Consider the following 20,640-nt stretch of genomic DNA (forward strand, 5'->3'; position numbering starts at 1 on the left):
TCTTAAGGCCAGTTGCTGGCTTAAGTCTGTCTAATTAAAGGGTCCAAGAGAGAACAACAGCAGCAGAACACTGAAAGAGTTTGGGACATGGCCTGGAAGACCCTTTGGGACAATCCTACTGGCAAAGAGTGTGAAGCCATATTAGCATACTGTCAATGTCGATCTGCATTTTCATACTAAACGCAAATTTTTTCACCCCTCAATCAATGTCTGAATGGACGGGAGTCGATCTATAACTTAAAATATGCCAGCACTTGGCTGATGAGAGATCAATATTATTAAACTGATTGATATCTTTGCACCACATGCTATTTATGAAGCAGAAAAGAAGCAGTGGCACTAATGACAAACAGCCATATTCAATCATCTGGTGGCCCCTGTGGCTTTTGTGGACAAAGAGATAAGATAATAGAGTTTCACTAAGTGGAAACAACAAATAACATAATCGAATTTTTATTTTCCCGGACGAAGTGTTTTAAATAAATGACGCTGTCAGGGCTGAGTACTGCGGGTGGAGGGTATGGGGGCGGAAGTGGTCAACCTCACCGGATAAATGTGAAACTAACCCTTTAAAACGGAGTTTGGGGAAGGGGGCAAAGGGAAGCCTGCAGCAAGTCGCTGAAAATGGCATGCGGAGCTGCTGCAGGACGAACCCACCGGCCTGACTGCGGCTGCACAAACACACACGCAAATGCACCAACACAGGAAACAATATCATTATAATCACATCACGGCAAGTGTACCGGCAACTATTTCCTATCTCGGGCAAAAGCTCGGGGCTGCCGGTGTGGAAAATCATGGTTAACGTCGAAGGTGGGATAAAATCAACATCAATCTGCCCGGTGTTGCATCTCTGCGGGTCTCAAGACTCAATCCCCCCTCCCGAACCGAAACAGGACATCGAAACTTCCCAACTTAGGAGGCGTTAACGCTTAAAATATTGAACAGAGTTAAAAAATAAAAGGCGCACACGACATTAGACTTCTGATGTCGCTAAGCTAGTCTCTACGATTTATAAAGTAGTTTTAGCAGTTCATTTTCTTTCGAACTCCCATTACCAAACCCCGCTAAGGCAAACGGGAAGAGTGACGGCGATTTTAAAACGTTAAAAAATACGGCAAACGGCGACGCAACCGGGAAACAGGGGGCAGTTCCCGGGAGTTGGGACTAGTTTAGCTTGATTTAAAACCAGCAGGCGTTGAGGTTAATGCGTCAAAGAACCGTAGCTAACATTCGTAACCACAAAAATTATGAGGAGGGGGGATATTATTCAAATCTCCCGAGAGGAGAACAAATGAAATCCAGCCTGGCCTGGCTTGGCTCGGCCCCGATGCCCCAGGAGAGAGAGGGGGAGAAAACCCACCTTTCCCCAATTCCCGATTAGCTAACATTAAGAGAGCGACGTTAGCTTAGCAAGCCAAGGGAGCGCTAGCTTAACGTAAGCTAACCCAGCCCATGGAGAAAGGGCTTGAAACGCACACCCGTGCTGATTTAACCCGCGGGTAGCTCTCCTTTAACACGGACTGGAACGAATCCTGGGGGCGAGTTTGGCCCACAGAGAGAGTGCTAGTAAAGCTAATGAACTCCCCAGAATCCCAATGCAAATGCATTCCCCTACCCACCTAATAACATGGTCGCTCCCAGATTCACATACCACGGCGGAGAGGAGAAAACGTCCCCACATTAAAAGGCAAAAAAAAACTCCGCGGTAAAATCCACAATCTGGGCTCATTAATGTCCTCCGGGGGGATCCCGAGCGAGTCCGAGCAGACAGCGAAGAGTCCCTTAAGTCCCAAACGGCCGGCGAGCCGGTTTTCTTTTTTATTTCATTTTTTTTCTAATTTTTCTTGCTGTATTTTGGTGTTGTCGGTGAGGTTTGCGATTGAAAGCCGAAACCTGCGTCTCTCGGTGAGCCGAGCTGCGCCCTCCCCTCAGCGGCTCGGCCAGCCAGTAATGGCGACTCACTCTTGCTCTCTCTCCTAACGTTCCGTAATACTGAGTCAATGCCGCTCACCCATCCATTCACAGTCTTTGCCTCTTTCTCTCTCTCTCTCTCTCTCTCTCTCTTCCCTCTAATGAAGCTCTAAAAATAGAAATACATTTCAACTCAATGTTTTATATGTTTCATGAAATACCACTTTATCAAACATTGTTACAATGATTAGTAATTGTGGTGATATTACTAATTTGCCATTATTATGAGTGGTAGTCGTAGCACAGGTAGGTCGTACTAGTATTGATTTCATAATTATGATATAATTGATGTCAAAATAACACAAATAAAATGCAGACATGAATAATTAATGCTAGTAAAAGGAACTGTGCAAATATGACCTACATAGTCTATTCATTAATTGGCACAAAAACATACATTAATATTTAAATAGAATTATCCTTCCAATATTTCACCTGTTTTCATCCCTTCTGCCTCAGACTATTTCTTTGATCTGCCTAAATATATATATATATATATATATATATATATATATATATACGGCCTTTGTTTTCTCACTGATTTCAATAATCCTCTTTATTGGCGTGAATAAGAGAAAAAAAAACCTGCTGCCAAAACATCAAAACATAAATTAAACCCTGTTCTCTCTCTCTGTCTCTTGCTCTCCCTCCCTTGCCTGCTCTGTGAGGTAGTTATGTTTGGGGTGTTTTTTCATGTTGGCTGTTTGATAAATCTTTAATTATGCATAAAGTGCCTGGATGGAAAATATCAGGCGAATGTGCTTGACACCAAAGTCCAAGTTGATGTTGAGACTTTGCCTCAGATGCAGAGAAGATGAGACAGGAGAAAAAGGAAGGAAAGGAGAAGAGAGAGAACTTCCTCTCCTTTTCTGTCTTCTCTTCTCTTCTCTTCTCTTCTCTTCTCTTCTCTTCTCTTCTCTTCTCTTCTCTTCTCTTCTCTTCTCTTCTCTTCTCTTCTCTTCTCTTCTCTTCTCTTCTCTTCTTTCTCCTGGCAGTGAATGCAGTATCAATAAAGTAAACGGTCACAGTGATGAATCAGTGTAAGGAACAGTCAGAGGTCAAAGGTCGCAGCAGTCAGACATGTCCATGACGTCTCCGATGTTATAAAACCGAGGAGGTCAAAATGTCCGTCCACTCTTATTTGGATTAAACAAACCATCAATCTTGCATTAAATATATAATGACAACTTTTGAAATGATTTAGTTTCTTATTTTCAGACATTTTGCAGATCATTTTCCTGGAGCTGCAATTTACTTCCTTCCTGCTCTTCCTGCGCAAAGCTGGGATGGGCTACAGGACAATAGGCAAGCAGCTTGGTGAGAAGGCAACAACTGTCGGCACAATTATTAGAAAATGGAGGAAGTCCAAGATGACGGTCAATCTCCCTTGGTCTCCATGCAAGATCTTGCCTCTTGGGGCAGCAATGATCATGAGGAAGATGAGGGATCAGCCCAGAACTACACAGCTGGACCTGGTCAATGACCTGAAGAGGGCTGGGACCACAGTCTCAAAGAAAACCATTAGTAACACACTATGCCGCCATGGATTAAAATCCTGCAGAGCACGCAAGGTCCCCCTACTCAAGCCAGCACATCTCCAGGCCCATCTGCAGTTTGCCAATGACCATCTGGATGATCCAGAGGAGGAATGGAAGAAGGTCATGTGGTCTGATGACACAAAAATAGAGTTGTTTGGTCTAAACTCCACTCACCGTGTTTGGAGGAAGAAGGATGAGTACAACCACAAGAACACCATCCCATCACCATCTTGGGGATGCTCTTCTGCAAAGGGGGCAGGATGACTGCAACGAATGGATGGGGCCATGTGTCGCATATATCTTGGCCAACGACCTCCTTCCCTCGGTAAGAGCCTTGAAGATGGGTCGTGGCTGGGTATTCCAGCATGGTAACGACCCGAAACGCACAGCCAGGACAACTAAGTAGTGGCTCCATAAGAAACATCTCAAGATCCTGGAGTGGCCTAGCCAGTCTCCAGACCTGAACCCGATCGAAAATCTTTGGAGGGCGCTGAAAGTCCATATTACCCAGTGACTACCCTGAAACCTGAAGGATCTGGAGAAGATCTGTATGGAGGAGTGGGCCAAAATCCCTGCTGCAGTGTGTGCAAACCTGTTCAAGAACTACAGGAAATGTCTGATCTCTCTAATTGCCAACAAAGGTTTCTGTACCAAATGAATTTCTGTTTTTCTGATGTATCAAATACTTGTGTCATGCAATAAAAAGCTAATTAAATACTTAAAAATCATACAATGTGTGTTTCTGGGTTTTTGTTTTAGATTCCATCACACAGTTGAAGAGTACCTGTGATAAAAATTACAGACCTCTTCATGGTTTGCAAGTGGGAAAGCTGAAAAATTAGCAGTGTATGAAATATTTGCTCCCCATACTGCATAAACCCTGTAAATGAACTGAACTGAAACAAAAAGAAAGAGCTACAAATGGTTGATGATCATTGAGCTTTAAGTAATGTTTAAAATCATGAAATATAACCCAAAATCATAAAAGTCTAAAAATGAACGAAATAAGTAATAGGAAGGTAAAGGAAAAATAAGTTACAGTAAAATAAAGTAAGCACAGTATACTGTAATAAAGTACAGTAAGAAAATCAAAGATGTAAAAAAAAACAACATTTGAATTATCCTGACGATAAATAAAAAAGAAGCTGGAAACATACTATATATGAAAAAGGAGAAAAAAACAGCATGAATTCAGTGAAACTATCAAAAACTTTCCTGAAAAAAATCTGCAAATCATAGTTGAATAATATGGTAATTAGGGGAAAGAGTCCCTGAAAAGGTTTTAAAATACGAGGAAATAAGTCAAACTTTTGGAGAACTTTCCCAAAGGCCTACAGAAATGTCCCATGTAAAAAGAAGAAATTGGCTCTCACATGTTCCTCCATGCCCTGACGCCCTGTTATTTCTCTCCCTGCTCCACCACCAGCTTCCTTGAACATGCACCTTCACTTCCTGTCAGAATTTCCACATCTCACCTGCGTCTTTCCAGCCTCCAGGAGGGATGCTTCTTTCATTATCCACTGCTGTCAAACCCCATTGAGAGACCGTGTGTGTGTTTGTTGGGGGGGGGGGGGGCGTCCCCACAGCAACCACAAGGAGGCCACGCGCGGTAGAAGCAGGAAGTTCAAGTTCAGGTTAAGGGAAGTTTGCCTGTCAGCGATCAGAAGGGGGATCTGAATGTGAGAAGGTTTAACACACAGGAAGTGTAAACACATGCCGAGCCGGAGGAAATACACTGTTTAAAATCTGTTCACGCAGTTAAGACGTAAATAAACAAAACACACACACAGAGTCTCAAACACACACCCTAGCTTTTACCTCATTTATTTTAAATACATTTTTTTGATACATTTCTCTGTTGCTTTTTGATGATTTTCAGGTGATGTCCTTCAGAATTTTTGGTTGTTTTGGTATAATGTTTTTTTTTTTTCCAAAATTCTCGAAAAATTTTCTAACTCAATCCTTCAGCACTATTTACGGAGTGTGTGTTTAGTAGGGCTTCACTGACAACATAAGGTGATTTAGGTGATTTCTTTAGGATTATAAGCAAATATAAGCACATATTTCTTTTTGATGATTTTAAGAGATTATCTCTCAAATAATGTGTATTTTTAAAATGTTTTTACGCAGAAGGCTAAGTGTTTTTGCAGTGACAAAATAAAGACACTTTGTGCCATATTTCTAGGGCAGTTTTCCGCCCCGTCACAATAAAAGCCTGTGACATGTCTGACTTCCAATGTGTCCAAAAGCAGGGGTGTGACTGGCATGGTCTAATCTGGCACGTTCGCATCATAATTCCATTTAGCCTCAGATTAAAAATGTCTGAGGAGGAGAAGAAGAGTCTTGTTGGGTGTGAAGTCTCTTGCCTGACTCACACATGGGGTCACATGACTGCCCAGTGATGCAGTCAGTGGTCAGCAGAGGAGTTGTAGGAGAAGGATACTGTTGCTAGGAGCTGCTGCCCAGTGATGTTCGCCAAGGTCTTTGGACCGAGACCCTGTTGTTGCCGCTGGGGTGTAATGTGAATTAGAAAAATGTTTTTGTTATCTTTATTTTCTTTGAGTTTGCTTTTCTTCACGTTTTATGAAGTTTTTGCTATATATTTCTTAGTTGTGTGTGAGCAGGCCTTCTGTAGTCTCCCCTTAACAAGAATGTTGTTTAAAAGAGCAACTTGCTAGTAAAATATAAGATAATAAGATGGAAAAAAAAAGCACAATTCATTTTTATCCAGCACTGGCCTTTACCTGAACCCTGCCGAGATATGAAGATAATTTTTCAGCTAAGAGACACTCCTCCATCCCTTTTCTCTCTCTCTTTTTGTCATTTTGTCTCTCTCTCGCTCTTTTTTTCTCTCTCTCTCCCTCTGTCCCCATCACTCAAGGGCTTATGAAATTGTTTTTCCCTTTTTTTCTCATGGACCCCCCCCCCATGTGATAGTGTAAGTGCAGCCTGGGGGAGGTGGGGGTGGGTGGGGATCACGCTGAGGAAGAGGACGGGCTGTCCTTCCTTTCAGGCTGTTGGTGCAAAGGACCCGGCTGGTTTTTCAGCAACCAGAGGCTTTTGTTTCTTCTGTGTCCAGCTGCTCTGTCACTTTTATCAGACTGACATCTTATAAACCTTATAAATCTTAGGCCCAATTAATGTCTGAATGATTGAAAAAGGTGTCCTGCTATGAGGGCAAGGGGGTTTATTTACCCTACATGATGGGTCAATATTACCGTAAATTAAATGCTGTATTTTTGCCTCCTATCCATGCACAGCTCTGTTATGGTAAATGTTCTCTTCACTTTTATAGGTCTTTCATCATCCTGCGGTTTCAAAAGTCTTCATGCTGGATTACATTGACCCATTTACACCCACGCACACACACCAATGGCGGCAGAGCTGCTATGCAAGCCACTAACCTGACCATTGGAAGCAAGTGGGCGTTCAGTGTCTTGCCAAAGAACACTTTGGGGTGAGGATATGAGGATCCAAGAATCACCCCCCTCCCACTTCCCCGCAAATGTGCCCAGGGTTGTGAACGCCTGACATCCTCAAATGGGCACATCCCGATTAATAGATTTAATTTTTTTAAATAAAGAACTCTTACCGATCATTTTTCTTGCAACTTTTCAAGTAATTTATTTCAAATTATATCTAATGTCTTTTCTAGCTTTGTTAATTACCTAAAAAGTTTTTGGTCATTTCTTACAGAATATTTCATTGCATTTTTCAGGAAATAAATTGAAGATTTTAGATTATTCATCAGATAATTTCATATTTGGGGCCATTTCTTCTTTTTATCTTTGGCTAATTTGTTGGAAATATTATTATTTTTGTGAAAATGTGACTTGTATTTAGGAATGTTTAGTATTTTCTTGAATTGGGTATTTTCTTACTAATTCATAATTGCTTGTTTATGAAATTATGATAAAGAATTTCAAGATAATTGCCTGCATATTTTAAATGTATTTTCAATCAGGGAATAATGTCTTTTAGATATGACACAGACAGCTCTGTGTACTTGGAGTGCATTTTAAGAGCAGCCTCATGCTTTCAAAGAAAGAGGAGGGTGAGAGTTTGGGATAACTGAAGGTTTCCCCCCCACCGCCTCATTGCAACTATGAGCAACAAAAACAAATATACTCCAGAAATATTTTGTTTTAGTATTGTTTCAGCTCCTGTGTTTTTTTTCAGACCTTCACTTCACTGGAACTCTTGTGTTTGTTTTGGAGGCTTCGGGTTTTATTTTTATTCTTTTGGCAACCCCCCCCCCCCCCCCCAAACAAACCCAACAACAAATAGTAGCTCAGAAATGCAGATCATCTGAGGTATTACTGCATCAAAATACCTTACAACACACAACAGCTAACAGCTAAAACAGTTTACCTCAAACCAAATTTTCTAGTTCTAATAAGAAAAATTATCATGAGAATCACTTAAAATAAACTTCCCCTTCATTTTTCCTTTTTTTTTCTTCCCTTCTTTTCGTTTCCCACCTGTTCTCCACACTCAGGTGCAGGTCAAACTCGCAAAAAATGGGAATGGATGAAACTAACCCTCCATCTTGTTTCCCATTTTGCTTTGTGCTTGACTGCCTTCCAACCAGACAAAGATGGTGTTTGTCCCTTCTTCTCTCTCAAGATGGAGCCTCTCTTTGTCTCATTCAAGGCCTTTGTGTGTGTATGTGTGTGTGTGTGTGTTTGTGTGTTGGGGGTTACTATGCAGTGAGCTTCACCTGAGCCCCCCTGAGCTGGTCAGATGGACAGATGAGCATCTTTGAATTATTAATAGCCACAAGATCACTTTCTCTTCTTTCCCTCCGTCACCAGAGTTTTCCCACCATCATCCATGTTTGAGCGAGTCAACATGCGGGTTCAAGGTACCGGAGCGGGGACTACTTCCTGCCGTAGGACATACCTGTTCCACCAGCTGGTCCTCTCCATGTTTCTAGGGCTTTCTGAAACAAAGTAGAGACTCACGCTAGCTGGTTGTGTCAGCACACCTTTCATCGTTTTAAATATTTTTGCTGATTTTATCAAAAATAAATGTGGTTTTTACATAATTTCCATGTCACTTTCCTGCTGACATGGAAGTGATATACAGCAAAGTTTAAGGCTGTTTTACCGGTAAATGTGATCATTGTGAATGTATTCAAGTGATTTCCTGTTGAATTGTTCAGTTTCTTTACATATCCAGTTCTACAAATGTTGAAGAAAGTTCTAAAAAAAATTAAATCATTATCAGAAACAAAGAGAAGGAATTAGCAGAAAAATCAGAAACAAGTTAAAATTTATAACATTAAAAGAGGGGAAAAAAAAATGCAATAAATAAAAGAAAAACAACCAATTTAAACTAAATCTGGGGATCGAGCAAAGGATGTCTTCAACCTGAGATGATCATGAAGATGAAGATGGAGATGCTGATACAATTGCTCGAGTGTCACTGGTGCACCAGCTCTGAACCCGAGGCTTGAGGCTTTGCTACCATCCAGCTGGGACATGACGCCTCGGAGCAGTTTGTGTTTTGACTTGGAGGGAAGATTGTGTGTGTGTGATTGTGTGTGTGTGTGACTAGATGAAAGACAGGCAGACTGGCCTCGGGCTGCAATTAAAAACAAGCTGAGGTTGCCATAGTGATGAAGGTGAACTCAAGTACTTTATTAAATATTACTGAATGGGTGTTTCTCACCTCATGCCGGGTGTAGTGTGTGTGTGTGTGTGTGTGTGTGTGTGTGTGTCTGGGATAAAAATACACATTACATGTTAATTAATGTGTTGTGCAGAGTGTGTCAAAAACACACATAGACATGATATTCATCTGGATCTAAAAGAAATCCCAGCATGTCAACGAATGATTTGTAGAGCGTTAATAAACTACAGATGAATAAAAACAAACTGACAGGAACAACTAATTACATTCCAAACAAGTCTGTGTGTGTTTGTGTGTCCATAGATAGAAATAGGCTTGGAGATAAAAAAAATAAAAACATAATCTCATTCAATTATGCATGCCATTATCTAACCTCATATAACCTAATCTGATATCATTTTTCCGAGTCTCATATTCAATAATCATTTCAAAATAGTTCAATAAACATGAAGCTCCTCTAATTTAACATAGGCGTAATCTTATCTAGACTGCCTAATTATACCTAATCCAAACTAATCTCTGAATTGTAATTTTTTCCAAAATCAAATCATGTTTGAGAGGTGTTAAATTACAGCAAATTATTAACAGCTATTTAGAAATAGACACAAATATTTAATGAAAATGTACTGATATAATTAAAAATGATCTTACTCCTCCTGACTCATCCCACAGACGCCAATACGCACATACGCACACACAGACACAAACACCAATGCACCCGTTTCCATCAAGTTTGTTGAAAAAGAGATAAGACTGCCCTAAAACAATCTCTGACTTGGTTTGATTTATTTCTGCTTCATTTCTCCTGAAGTTACTTTATTACCGAAGCAGCTGATTCATTACAGGCTGTTGTTTCTATCGTGGGGCTTTTTCCACCCCTGGAACACACACACACACACACACACACACAGTTTTCCCGTACGTGGTGTGTAACTGGTTGTTCCTTTCAGTTTGTTTTTATTCAGCAGCAGTTTATTAACAATGACCTCAGCGACTCCTCCGTCCACATTCTGGGAAATTTCTTTTAGAACCAGACAAACACGGAGTGTGTGTGTGTCCCTGTCTGTGTGTGTCCGTCCATGTGTGTTTGTACCCACTCAATCAGTGACACACAAATACACTCTTTACAACTAATGAATGAACCCATTATGTGTGTTTCAATTGTGGCATTGGCCTCCTGTGGCCCAACGTCCTAAAATGAGGAAGAAATTGCACAAAAATAAACAAGAAATCGTCTAATAAATCTGTAAGAAATTACCCTAAAACTAAAGATGAAGCAGCCTCAAATGACTGTTAAAGATCAAACAAAGTAAGAAAGGAGAACAACTTGATCAAAGATTAAATACAAAATGTCTGTCGAAATAACTGGAGCTTGTTTTTTTAATGTTTAATCAAATTCAAAGATAATTGGTCAAAATTTCACCTCAACATTTGTGACAGTTAATGATCAACAAATTAACTTGCCCCTTTTCTTTTTACCCACAAAAAATTGTCTGGGGAAAAAAAAAATGTGCCCAAAAAATATAAAAGAAATTGATGCATACAGGTTGCGCGACTAATTGGATAACAGGAAGTACAAGAAACCGGACACGAGTCATGCGTCTACTGAACTCTTGGCGGCCCCTGCTGTTCACTTCTAGAACTAAAGGCATTTAAGGGCCGTTGGCACATTTTCGAGACCGAATTCATGTCTTCTTTCGAAAAATGTAAAATAATATTAATAGTAATGATGTTAACAACAACAATGGAAATAAATATAATGTAGGGCAGCATCGTGGCGCAGTGGTTAGCGCTACGGCCTCTCATCTCCAACCGGGGGACCTTTCTATCTGAATTTGCGTATTCGTCCCGTTTCTGCATGGGTATCCTCCGGTTTCCTGCCACAGTCCAAAAACATGCAGCAGGTATATTGGGAAAAAAATTGGTAAAATTACCCCAAATGAGTGAGTGAATGATTGTCTGTATAAGTGGCCCTGTGATGACTGTACCCCGTTTCTCGCCCGATGAAAGCTGGGAACGGCTCCAGCATCCCCCACGACTCTGAGTGCAGGATATGCAGCAGACGATGGATGGATGGATGGATGAATAAAACGTGATTTCCAACGGAATGGAATTTCTACAGACAAATGTGATTTGAGACACAAAAATGAACCAGACTGACTTTATTATTTCATTAAATGTCAAAGAAGTAGAAATACAGACTGAAGTTTAGGTTCTGCTTGTTTGTTGTGCGGTAAAACTGTTGTGCGTTTCTTTATTGCTTCTCTGTGTTTTCAAGGGCTGAGCTCCTGTAGTCTCTGGAGTACGGAGGACGCCACCTGTCTGTACGCCTCTGCCTAGACAGACAGACAGATACACTCACTTGGGTGCACATAAACACACACACACACATTAGAGTATACCAGGATATAATTTAGTTGAGAGGTGGTGGGCATGTCAGACCTCTGGACTGTTGGGGGAAGAGACGACAACTGGGCATCCTTCATCTGACATCTCTCTGATGTTTGGGTGAAGAGGGATGTCACCTGGGGACAAACATGCATTTCACCACGCTGCCAAAATAATTCTACAAAAGCAGTCAGCAGTTAATAAAATAGACAAGAAATTGCATCAACCATCCAAATTGTTCCTAAATAACAAAATAATATATTCATAATATTTATATTACACAAGAACCATTTAGAAATTTAAAAAAAAAAATCTAAAAATTGGGTCAAAGGTCTAACCCAGAAAGGCAATGCCCAGAGCATTGGCGAGCCGTTGAGCTCCGTCCGAGCCAAAAATATGGGTCTGATGGAGACAGTTTGGACACTGAAATACACTCATGTTCTGCACCAGGCCAAGAACCTGAAAGCAGAAACACACACAAACACACAGACATTGAAAGAAAAAGATTATTTTAAGAATTTAACAATTTGAAAAAATGGAAGACATCACTTGAGTAATTGGCTGTAAAATACACAACCTTGATCAACAATAAATATGATTTAAAAGTTAAACTGAGAAGTTGACAAGAAAATATTTATTTTTAAATTGATCCCTTGATCCATCCATCCATCCTCTACTGCTTATCCAGGATCAGGTTGCAGAAGCAGCAGCCTTAGCAGAGAGACCCAGACTTCCCTCTTCCTGGCCATTTGGTCCAGCTCTTCCAGGGGGATACCAAGGCGTTCCTAGGCAAGCCTAGAGACATAGTCCCTTCAGCGTGTCCTTGGTCTTCCCTGTGACCTCCTCCCGATTGGGCATGCCCAGAACGCCTCACCATGGAGGAGTCCGGGAGCCATCCAAGCCAGACGCCTGAGCCACCTCTCCTGACTCCTCTGCCAATGCGGGAGCAGCAGCTCTACTCTCAGTCCCTTCCAGATAGCCGCGCTCCTCACCCTATCTCTAAGGGAGAGCCTGGACACCGTGCGGGGATAGCTAATTTCTGCCGCTTGGATCTGTGACCTTGTTCTTTCAGTTATGACCCACAACTCCTGACCGTAGGTTAGGACCGTGGGAAATTGGGAGCTTCGCCTTTTGGCTCAGCTCCTTCTTCACCAGAACAGAACGGTGCACAGTCCACATCACTGCTGACGCTGCTCCGGTCCGCCTGTCAAGCACCTGTTCCATCCTTCACTCACTTTTGAACTAGACCCAGAGATACCTGAACTTCTCCACTTGAGGCAGGACCTCCTCCCCAACCCGTAGTGGGCATTCCACTCATGGCTGAGAACCATGGGCTCGAATTTGGAGGTGTTGATCCTCATCCCAATCGCTTCCCATTCAGTTGCAAACCGCCACAGGAAGAGCTGGAGATCACGGCCCTAAGAAGCCAACAGAACCACACCATCCGCAAAAAGCAGAGACCCAATCTGGAGGTCACTAAACCAGATCCCCTCAACACCCTGACTGTACCTAGAAATTCTGTCCATTAAAAGTTATTAACAGAATTAGTGACAAAGGATAGCCCTGGTGGAGTCCAAACCTCACTGAAAACAAGTTTGACTTGCAACCAGCAATGCGGACCATGCTATGGCACCAATCCCACAAGAACCAAAGGACCTGTATTACAGGGTACGAATGTCTTCTCCAGGTCCACAAAACACATGTTGACGGGTCGGGCAAACACCCAAATGCACCCTCAAGGACACTGCCATTGGTGTAGAGCTGGCCCAATGTTCTACACTACTCCTCCTGGATCTGACGTTCAACGACCCATTGGACCCTCCTCTCCAGCTCCCCTGAGTAGACTTTTCCAGAGAGGCTGAAGAGTGCGATCCCTGTGTAGATAGAGCAAACCCTCCGTTCACACTTTTTAAAGAGGGGGGATCAACACCCCAGTCCGCCCATCTAGCGGAACTGCCCCCACGTTCCACATGATGCTGCAGAGGGGTGGTGGCCAGGAAAGCCACACAACATCCAGAGCCTTACGGAACCCAGGGCAGATCTCATTCATCCTGGGGCTCTGCCACAAAGAAGCTTTCTGACTACCTTGGCTACTTCAGCCCTGGAAACAAGAGAGTTCACCCCAGAGTCACTCGCCTCTGTTTCTTCATTGGAACGCATGTCGTAGGGATTGTGGAGGCCTTGGAAGTATTCCATCCACTGATCCACAATGTCCCAAAATGAGATCAGCAGCCCACCATCTTCAATGTACACAGTGTTGACAGCGTACCTCTTTTCCCTTCTGAGCCGCTGGAAGGCAGACCAGAATCTCCTTGATGCCTTTGGAAAGTTGTTCTCCATGGCCTCACCAAACTCCTCCCATGCTCACTACCAGGTGGTGATCAGTGGTAGTGATGGCACCACCCCTCTCTTCACCTGAGTTGTCCTCTCTAGGGGCCCCAAAAAATGTGGGTACGCTGAACTGCTGTTGGGCGCATAGGCACACACAACAGTCCCGGACTACCCTCTCGGCCACCCGATTGAACCCTAACATGCTGGCGCCTAGTCAGCAGGGCAATCAATATGCCCACACCTGCCCCGTGCCTCTTCCCGGGAGCAACCGACCCCTCTCAGGAGGCCTGGTTCCATGGGTTCGAGGTGAGTCCAACTAGCTGGTACCTCTCGCCAGAGAGGTAACATTCCATGTTCCTTGAGCTAGCTTCTACAGCCGCGGATCAGAGTGCCAAGGCCCCCCGTTCTGATCACCACCCAGCTCACATCGCACCCAATCCCCAAAGCCCCTCCTATGGGTGGCGAGGCCAAGGGAGTAGGACCCACGTTGCCCTTTTGGGCTGGGCCCAGTTGAGCCCAGCCGGCCACCGAGCGCTTGCCATTCAGCCTCGTCCCCAGCCCTGACTCCAAGGAGAGTCGTCGATGACCTGCATCGGGGCAAGGGAAAACCAGGTCCATTTGTCTATTTCACCATCTGGGTCTTCTTGAGGCACACTTTGTCTGGTCCCTCACCCAGGATCTATTTGCATTGGGTGACCCTATCAGGGGCATAAAGCCCCCAATAGCATAGCTACTGGGGATCAAAGGGACATGCATACACCTCCACCTCCATAAGACGGCAGCTTTAAATTTTCAGATTTAATTGTCAGCAGGAATTAAAGACCTTGCTGCTTTTTCATGAAATAATAAATGACACCATGCTGTCTCTTTGTTTAAGACTTAATTCCCTCCACTTGTGGGGGCAGGCGGAGAACATTTATGTGATAAACACCATGAAGAGGTGGACATTTGTGACTCACAGGGACGTTGACCCTCTTGAACATCTCGGTGCCTCGGCGAGCGTCGAGCAGAGCTACATCTTGTGGCGTCGACACAATTACGGCTCCTGCAATCCACACACCCGCAACGCAGAGACAACCTTTCACCTCCTGTGGACCCACCTCGTATGAGGACATTAAATTTTGACTTCTCCAGACCATACCATTCATTCTACATGACTGTAGAAATCAGTGTGCAGCGAGTACTTATGTTCAGCGGTAAAACATGAAATGAAAAACTCCCCTAACCTCCTCTGCCGGGATCTTTGTCCAATCTTCATAGGTAAACACGCTTAATAAAACCTATTAATTTCTTTACATTATCTTATATAATGTATTGTTTTTTTAGACATTATTGTTATTTACATTGTACATTTTTCTTTGAAAACATGTAACCAAGGGGCTAAAAGGATTAATAGTGTTTCAATTCATTTTAACATGGAAATTAAATTTGATATATGAGGAAATTGAGTTATGACCTTGCTCACAGAACAAATTAAACTCATAAGTCAAGTTATTACTGTATGGGCAATTTCTCCCTCGCTTTTGAGATTATTCCTTAAACCAGGGATGGGCAATTATTTTGGCTGGCTGCCACATGTCTTATTTAATTTTGAATGCATGGGACAAATCATGTAAATTGAACAAAATGAAAAATTGCAATTAAAATGTTAAAATTTTTTGGCATTTTATTTCAACTTTAAAATCATTAATGATCATACAAAAGTCCCGACATTATTTTGTACGTAATCATCCATACAAAATTAAACAAAAGGAAAAAATAAGCCGTTTCTAAATCCAATATTGATTGAAAATGCTTATCTTTACATATTTATATAAATACTTATAATACAAATATTCAAGAAAATAGTTTGGCGGGCCGGATAAAATAGCAAAAAGTAAAATGCCCAGGACTGCCTTAAACGAAATTCAAGCAAAGTTTCTGACATTTATGCAAGAGTTCTAGGATCTTCTAAATGTATTTATTGGTTGTTTCTTAAACAAGTTATTTACTAAAATAATCTAGCAAGTGCAAGAACAGGCCTGTGGACCAGATGGAGGGTGTGGACTAAATACTTGAGAGTGTAAGACATACCTGATACTGGGATGTTTTGGCTGATTGACAACTGGACATCTCCTGTCCCGGGAGGCATGTCGACCACCAGGTAGTCAAGGGACCCCCATTCTACCTGTACACAGGCACACACACACGGAATATGTCTTGTTAGACATGTATGTTTAATTGTTTGAACCTCTGCTCTATTAGGAGTGAACCCAGGAAAACAAACCAGAAGTAAATAACCCCCTCCCTTAAACAAAATAATAACTTTAACCTTGTTCATTTATTGAATTTTTGGGTCATTTCTTGAGAGTCCTTACTGACTTTTATGGGGACCTTTTCGGGAGGTTGCATTACAAATCCAAGATAATTAGCATCGCATTGTTAGGTAATGTTTGGTTACCTGTCGCAGCAGTTTCTCGATGGCAGACATCACCATCAGGCCTCGCCACACAATGGGAGCGGTGTCATCCACCAGGAAGCCCATCGACATGCTGGAAGACATGAGCAGAACATTTATGGGTCAAATGTCAGGGTTCAAGTCGCATATAGAGGGAGCATCTTACCAAGGAACACCATAGTTGGTGAGCGGGATCATCAGGTTGTCTGGATAAAACATAGAGGAAGAAAATAAATAAATCACTAAGTAACACATCATTGATCATTTCCAAAGATCATAATTAGAGGAAATGTACTTTCTGTTAGCTCTGGGTTTCCCTTCAGGTTCATCAGTTTGGGAATCGATGGACCGTAAACATCAGCATCCAGCAAACCGACCGACTTCGACTGAGAAGCAAAGACAAAGGATGTAACAAGTTCCTACCAAGTTGCTTTTTTTACTTTCATATTACTAGCATTCCCTGATGCTATGTCCTGTCCTCTTCTTTAGGTACATTCTGTTTTGACAGCAGGTGCAATTCAGCTGCACTAGGTTGTATCAACCAGTAGAGGACAGCATTATATAAATTCACAGCACAACGTGATGCAATACTAATAATGCATTTCATTTGAAGGCGTCTTTCTGGACACTCAAATACTTATGTGAAGGTGCCCTTCCTCACCGGATCATTGGCCATGAGTCCAAGTGCGAGGTTGACTGAAGATGAAACAAACAAAGAAAAGGACAAATTAAATATGTAAAGATTTCACATCTTTGGCAGAAAACACAAAAGCCTTTCTCGCACATCAATCATGTATTTTTACTCGGATATACATAATAAAATGATCACAAACTTAAAATTTCACAAAAAAGTTGCCAACGTGGTACATCATTTGGGTAGATATAACGACCAATACTGAAACACAATGCCTTGACCTGTCATCAACTACCTTAAAATGATTTGGCTGCGTCTGATTTGTTCGTGAGAAAATTTGTACCTGCGGTCGTGGATTTTCCGACGCCACCTTTTCCCGAAGCCACGACAATAACCTGTTTGACCCCTGAGATGGGCTTCTGTTTGGGAAGGCCTCTGGCCATCTGCTGCTTCTGGCGCTCCTGTAAAGCCTTGTTGTCCTGTGACCTCTGACCTCGGTGAAGACCACACAGACACACGTCACAAACCAAGGGTCGCGTAATGTCTTTACTCAAAAATTTGAATTCTATGTCTTTGTCAAGTGTGCCTCAAGAAGACCCAGATGGTGAAATAGAGGTGCAAAAATAAGGAATAAAATGTAACAGAAGCTATCTTCAAATTGCTTATGTATACGGAGGACCACTATTAAAGACTTGTTCACGTAAATCTGCTGTTACATAAAACACATTTGAAAACGTTTCAATAATTAAAAAAAAAAAAAGTGTCACCACTACTGTCAAGTTACATTGGATAAATATCACACTTCCGGCTACAAGATGGAAAAGAACATGCATGTATATGTATGTATGTATGTAGATTTCTGCGCCATTGCAAAAGAGCAAAGTAGTTTCTTATAAAAACAAAATGGAATACACATTAACGTAGAAATAAAAAGCCCCGATTTAAATTCAAGGTGGATATTCATCACAATTTGTATAATTTAAATTTTGTGACGTAATCACATTTCCTGTCTGGTCCTTCCTATACACTGTGCAAATGACGCTGAGATTATCTGATACCTAACACAAAAAGCCGCGTTCAAAGGAAATAAGCGAGGAGTCATCGTACGTGGCAGCGAACAAACTGCAGGCAGCCGATATACAGAGAATTCGTTTCCGTCCTCGTTCGTAAAACCGAAGATTTATTGTGGTATATACGCAGTAAACGGGATAATTTGCTGTACGTGAACTGCGCCATGTTTTGCTAGCAAGATGTACTTCCGGTCGCTGCTTGTTGCCCTTCAACGTTGCGCAAAGAACGCAGGACGGTATAATGATATTAAATTCCCCGTGACACTCGCTACATAGATTTTCTCTGTTGTTATTATAATTCCTTTAAACACCGTTTTTTTGTTTTATTTTTTGGGGAGGAAACGTCGTTGGTAAAAACAGTGAAAACACTTAAATGAAAAACGCGCAAGCGTGACGTTATGCGGAAGTGCGTAAAACGCGCTTTCAGTTTCTGTAAGTCGGCGGAGAACAGCGGACAGACATGGGCGATAAAGCAGTCAGCCCCGTCGCTCGGACGGTTCTCCAGCAGTGCCTGCAGGCTAAGCTGCAGGTGAAACTCGCAGAGGAGGGCTCAGAGGCCGAGTGGGTCCAGGTGAGCATCGGTCCAGTCCGGAAATCGGGCACTGGATGGTACAAAGACGCTGACAGGAAATGACCATCCAGTTTGTTTAGAAAGAGAAACTGTCCGGCAGTGAGCTGAGTTGTACAACTAGCCTGGGGCGCAGGAGGTCACCAGTGAGCTGGTTTGGTCGCACTGAACTTTCTTCCACTTGTAGATCGAGCGAGGGATGGTGATTTACGTCTGTTTCTTCAAAGGAGCGACAGAAGAAGTCCTGCCAAAGATAGGTCTGTTTGTATATTTTACTGCAATTGCGTTTTCTAATTGGCAGTGGTGCTCTCTCCTGTTGAAAAGTTTTGCAAAATGCTGACATATACCAGTCTTTCTCTTGCTTGTTAAACCAAACAAATCTCGTCCCCTCAGTTTCCACACTGCTGAACATTCGCCTGTGCGAATCGGACTCTGAGAAGTTGGTCTCAGTGTCTGAGCTCCCTGGCAACCTGTTGATCGTTCCGCAAGCGACCCTTGGGGGAAAAGTAAAAGGAAGGGTCATGCAGTATCACAACAACATTGCCAAGGGTGATGGTATGCACCTCTACGACACCTTCGTCTCCATGTGCGAGAAGGAACTAGTGGCGTCGGGCGTGACGGTGAAACACGGGACTTACGGAATCAGACAAGTGCTGAAGTTGGACACTTGCGGACCTTATACACACCTGATAGACTTTTAAGTGTCCCACATACAAGCCATAGCAAAGAAGAAAATACCCTCAAATGTTCAATAAATCACTTACCTAAAACCTGAAAATTATTTTCAATTTCTGTAACAAACTTCTCAGTTCATACATTATGTGTGGTCATTGTTACATGTACTAGTTTATGATTACATTTGGAAAATGTACATTTAAAAACAAATGTAAGCAAAAATAAAAATGCTGACATTTAAAAAAAAAAGCGATGACTGGAGATTTTTTTCCCTTTGTATTTTACTTCAGTTGTGAATAAAATGAAAAAGAGAAATAGAATTTGAAGACAACAAAACTAAAAAAAGATTCTACTTGGAACTAAGATTGAGACTTATTTATTTTGAACTTACCACTGGATATGTGACGAATTACATGCAGATCATGAAGTAACCATTTTCACCTGTAGGTGATGCACGGTCAGTTCTGGAAGTCACTGAAGTTGACCATGCACTTGGATGCAGAGGCTATTTCAAATTTATTTCAAGTCGTGGTTTGGGTTTCAGGATTATTGTCTCAATAAGTAATGGAAAAAGCAATACCAGAAATAAGAGTTTAAAAAATTTAAAAGTGTGGGATGTAAAATTAGAAGGATCATTTTATGCTAAAAGTCGTATTCAGATTCAACATATGTGAAAAAATTCAAAGTGTTTTGAGGTGGTTATGAGAGTAACTGACTGCAGTATTTGGAAAATTTTACATCAGTTTCCCATCAAAAAAGGATACCCCTGTTTACACCTATGATTGTGTCCAGGTGAACTCCCATCCTATGTGCCATGACAAGCAGGGCCAATGCGGGCAGGAGGTGTGGCAGCAGTAGATTCAGCAGGCTCTTACTAGGATGCCAGCTGCTTTGTCTCCATCGATGAGCTGGGTCTCAGAACGACCCAAGGGCTTTGCTGCAGCTTTGCTGAAATATTGCCATGAATAGCCTCATGAAAAATGCAACACAACACTTAATACTGCCCGGTGTCAGAAATTAGGTGCTCAGCCCTGATGCAGTCAAAGAAATAGCTAAAGTATCTCTTGGATGAGGGGTGAAACATCTTCAAGTGAAGAAACTCAAGTCCAGTTGCCAAGACAAGAAGATTTCGACAAGAATTCACCATGATCTTGATGACTGGGACCCTCCACAAACACAACTGTTGGTGGTTAAAGGTTTTGGAAAAGATGCACATAAATGGAGACATTTGTATTGAAAATTTCTCTGCCTACAAATAAAGGCTGGATATTCTCAAATGATGTTTGACATACATTTTTTTGTATAGAGACATCATTGGAGAAAAGTTCTCAAGGAAACTTTTCAAGGCCTCTTAGATTATCTTGACAACGGAGGAGTATGAAAGCTGCATA

The 20,640-nt window shown here is 42.1% G+C and overlaps 3 protein-coding genes across 5 annotated transcripts in view; 1 reads left to right on the top strand and 2 right to left on the bottom strand.

The window, feature by feature from the left end:
- The window catches only part of arhgap5 (Rho GTPase activating protein 5), a 57,193-nt gene extending 55,234 nt beyond the window's left edge, over positions 1-1,959 (bottom strand). The window contains exon 1 of the mRNA XM_086151877.1: positions 1,623-1,959. The gene's annotated coding sequence lies outside the window, so the exon portion shown is untranslated. The remainder of the gene's footprint in view (positions 1-1,622) is intronic.
- Positions 1,960-10,632: 8,673 nt separating this feature from the next.
- Positions 10,633-18,174, bottom strand: nubpl (nucleotide binding protein-like). 3 transcript variants are annotated; one of them, XR_015106566.1, is made up of 12 exons: positions 18,044-18,174; positions 17,280-17,424; positions 16,964-16,998; positions 16,598-16,688; positions 16,469-16,508; positions 16,306-16,396; positions 15,939-16,032; positions 14,825-14,910; positions 11,873-11,993; positions 11,589-11,671; positions 11,349-11,482; positions 10,633-11,262 (listed from the first exon to the last, which is right to left on the bottom strand). XR_015106566.1 is itself a non-coding variant. In XM_086151891.1 (11 exons), exons 1-11 carry the CDS (start codon positions 18,170-18,172, stop codon positions 11,420-11,422), a joined length of 978 nt encoding a protein of 325 aa, XP_086008017.1. In that variant the 5' UTR covers positions 18,173-18,174; the 3' UTR covers positions 11,298-11,419. The 3 variants fall into 3 exon arrangements, 2 of the variants coding, with proteins under 2 accessions (XP_086008017.1, XP_086008030.1); XM_086151891.1 differs by lacking the exon at positions 10,633-11,262 and having other exon boundaries at positions 11,298-11,482; XM_086151904.1 differs by lacking the exon at positions 10,633-11,262 and having other exon boundaries at positions 11,298-11,482; positions 17,995-18,125.
- On the top strand, positions 18,034-19,498 carry dtd2 (D-aminoacyl-tRNA deacylase 2). The gene is made up of 3 exons (XM_086151917.1): positions 18,034-18,577; positions 18,762-18,831; positions 18,968-19,498. Exons 1-3 carry the CDS (start codon positions 18,467-18,469, stop codon positions 19,273-19,275), a joined length of 489 nt encoding a protein of 162 aa, XP_086008043.1. The 5' UTR covers positions 18,034-18,466; the 3' UTR covers positions 19,276-19,498.
- Positions 19,499-20,640: the final 1,142 nt, after the last annotated feature.

The sequence above is a fragment of the Fistularia commersonii genome, chromosome 1 (genome assembly GCF_037954325.1).
Source record: "Fistularia commersonii isolate RoL2024-O1a breed Wild chromosome 1, RoL_Fcom_v1.0, whole genome shotgun sequence".
NCBI lineage: Eukaryota > Metazoa > Chordata > Actinopteri > Syngnathiformes > Fistulariidae > Fistularia > Fistularia commersonii.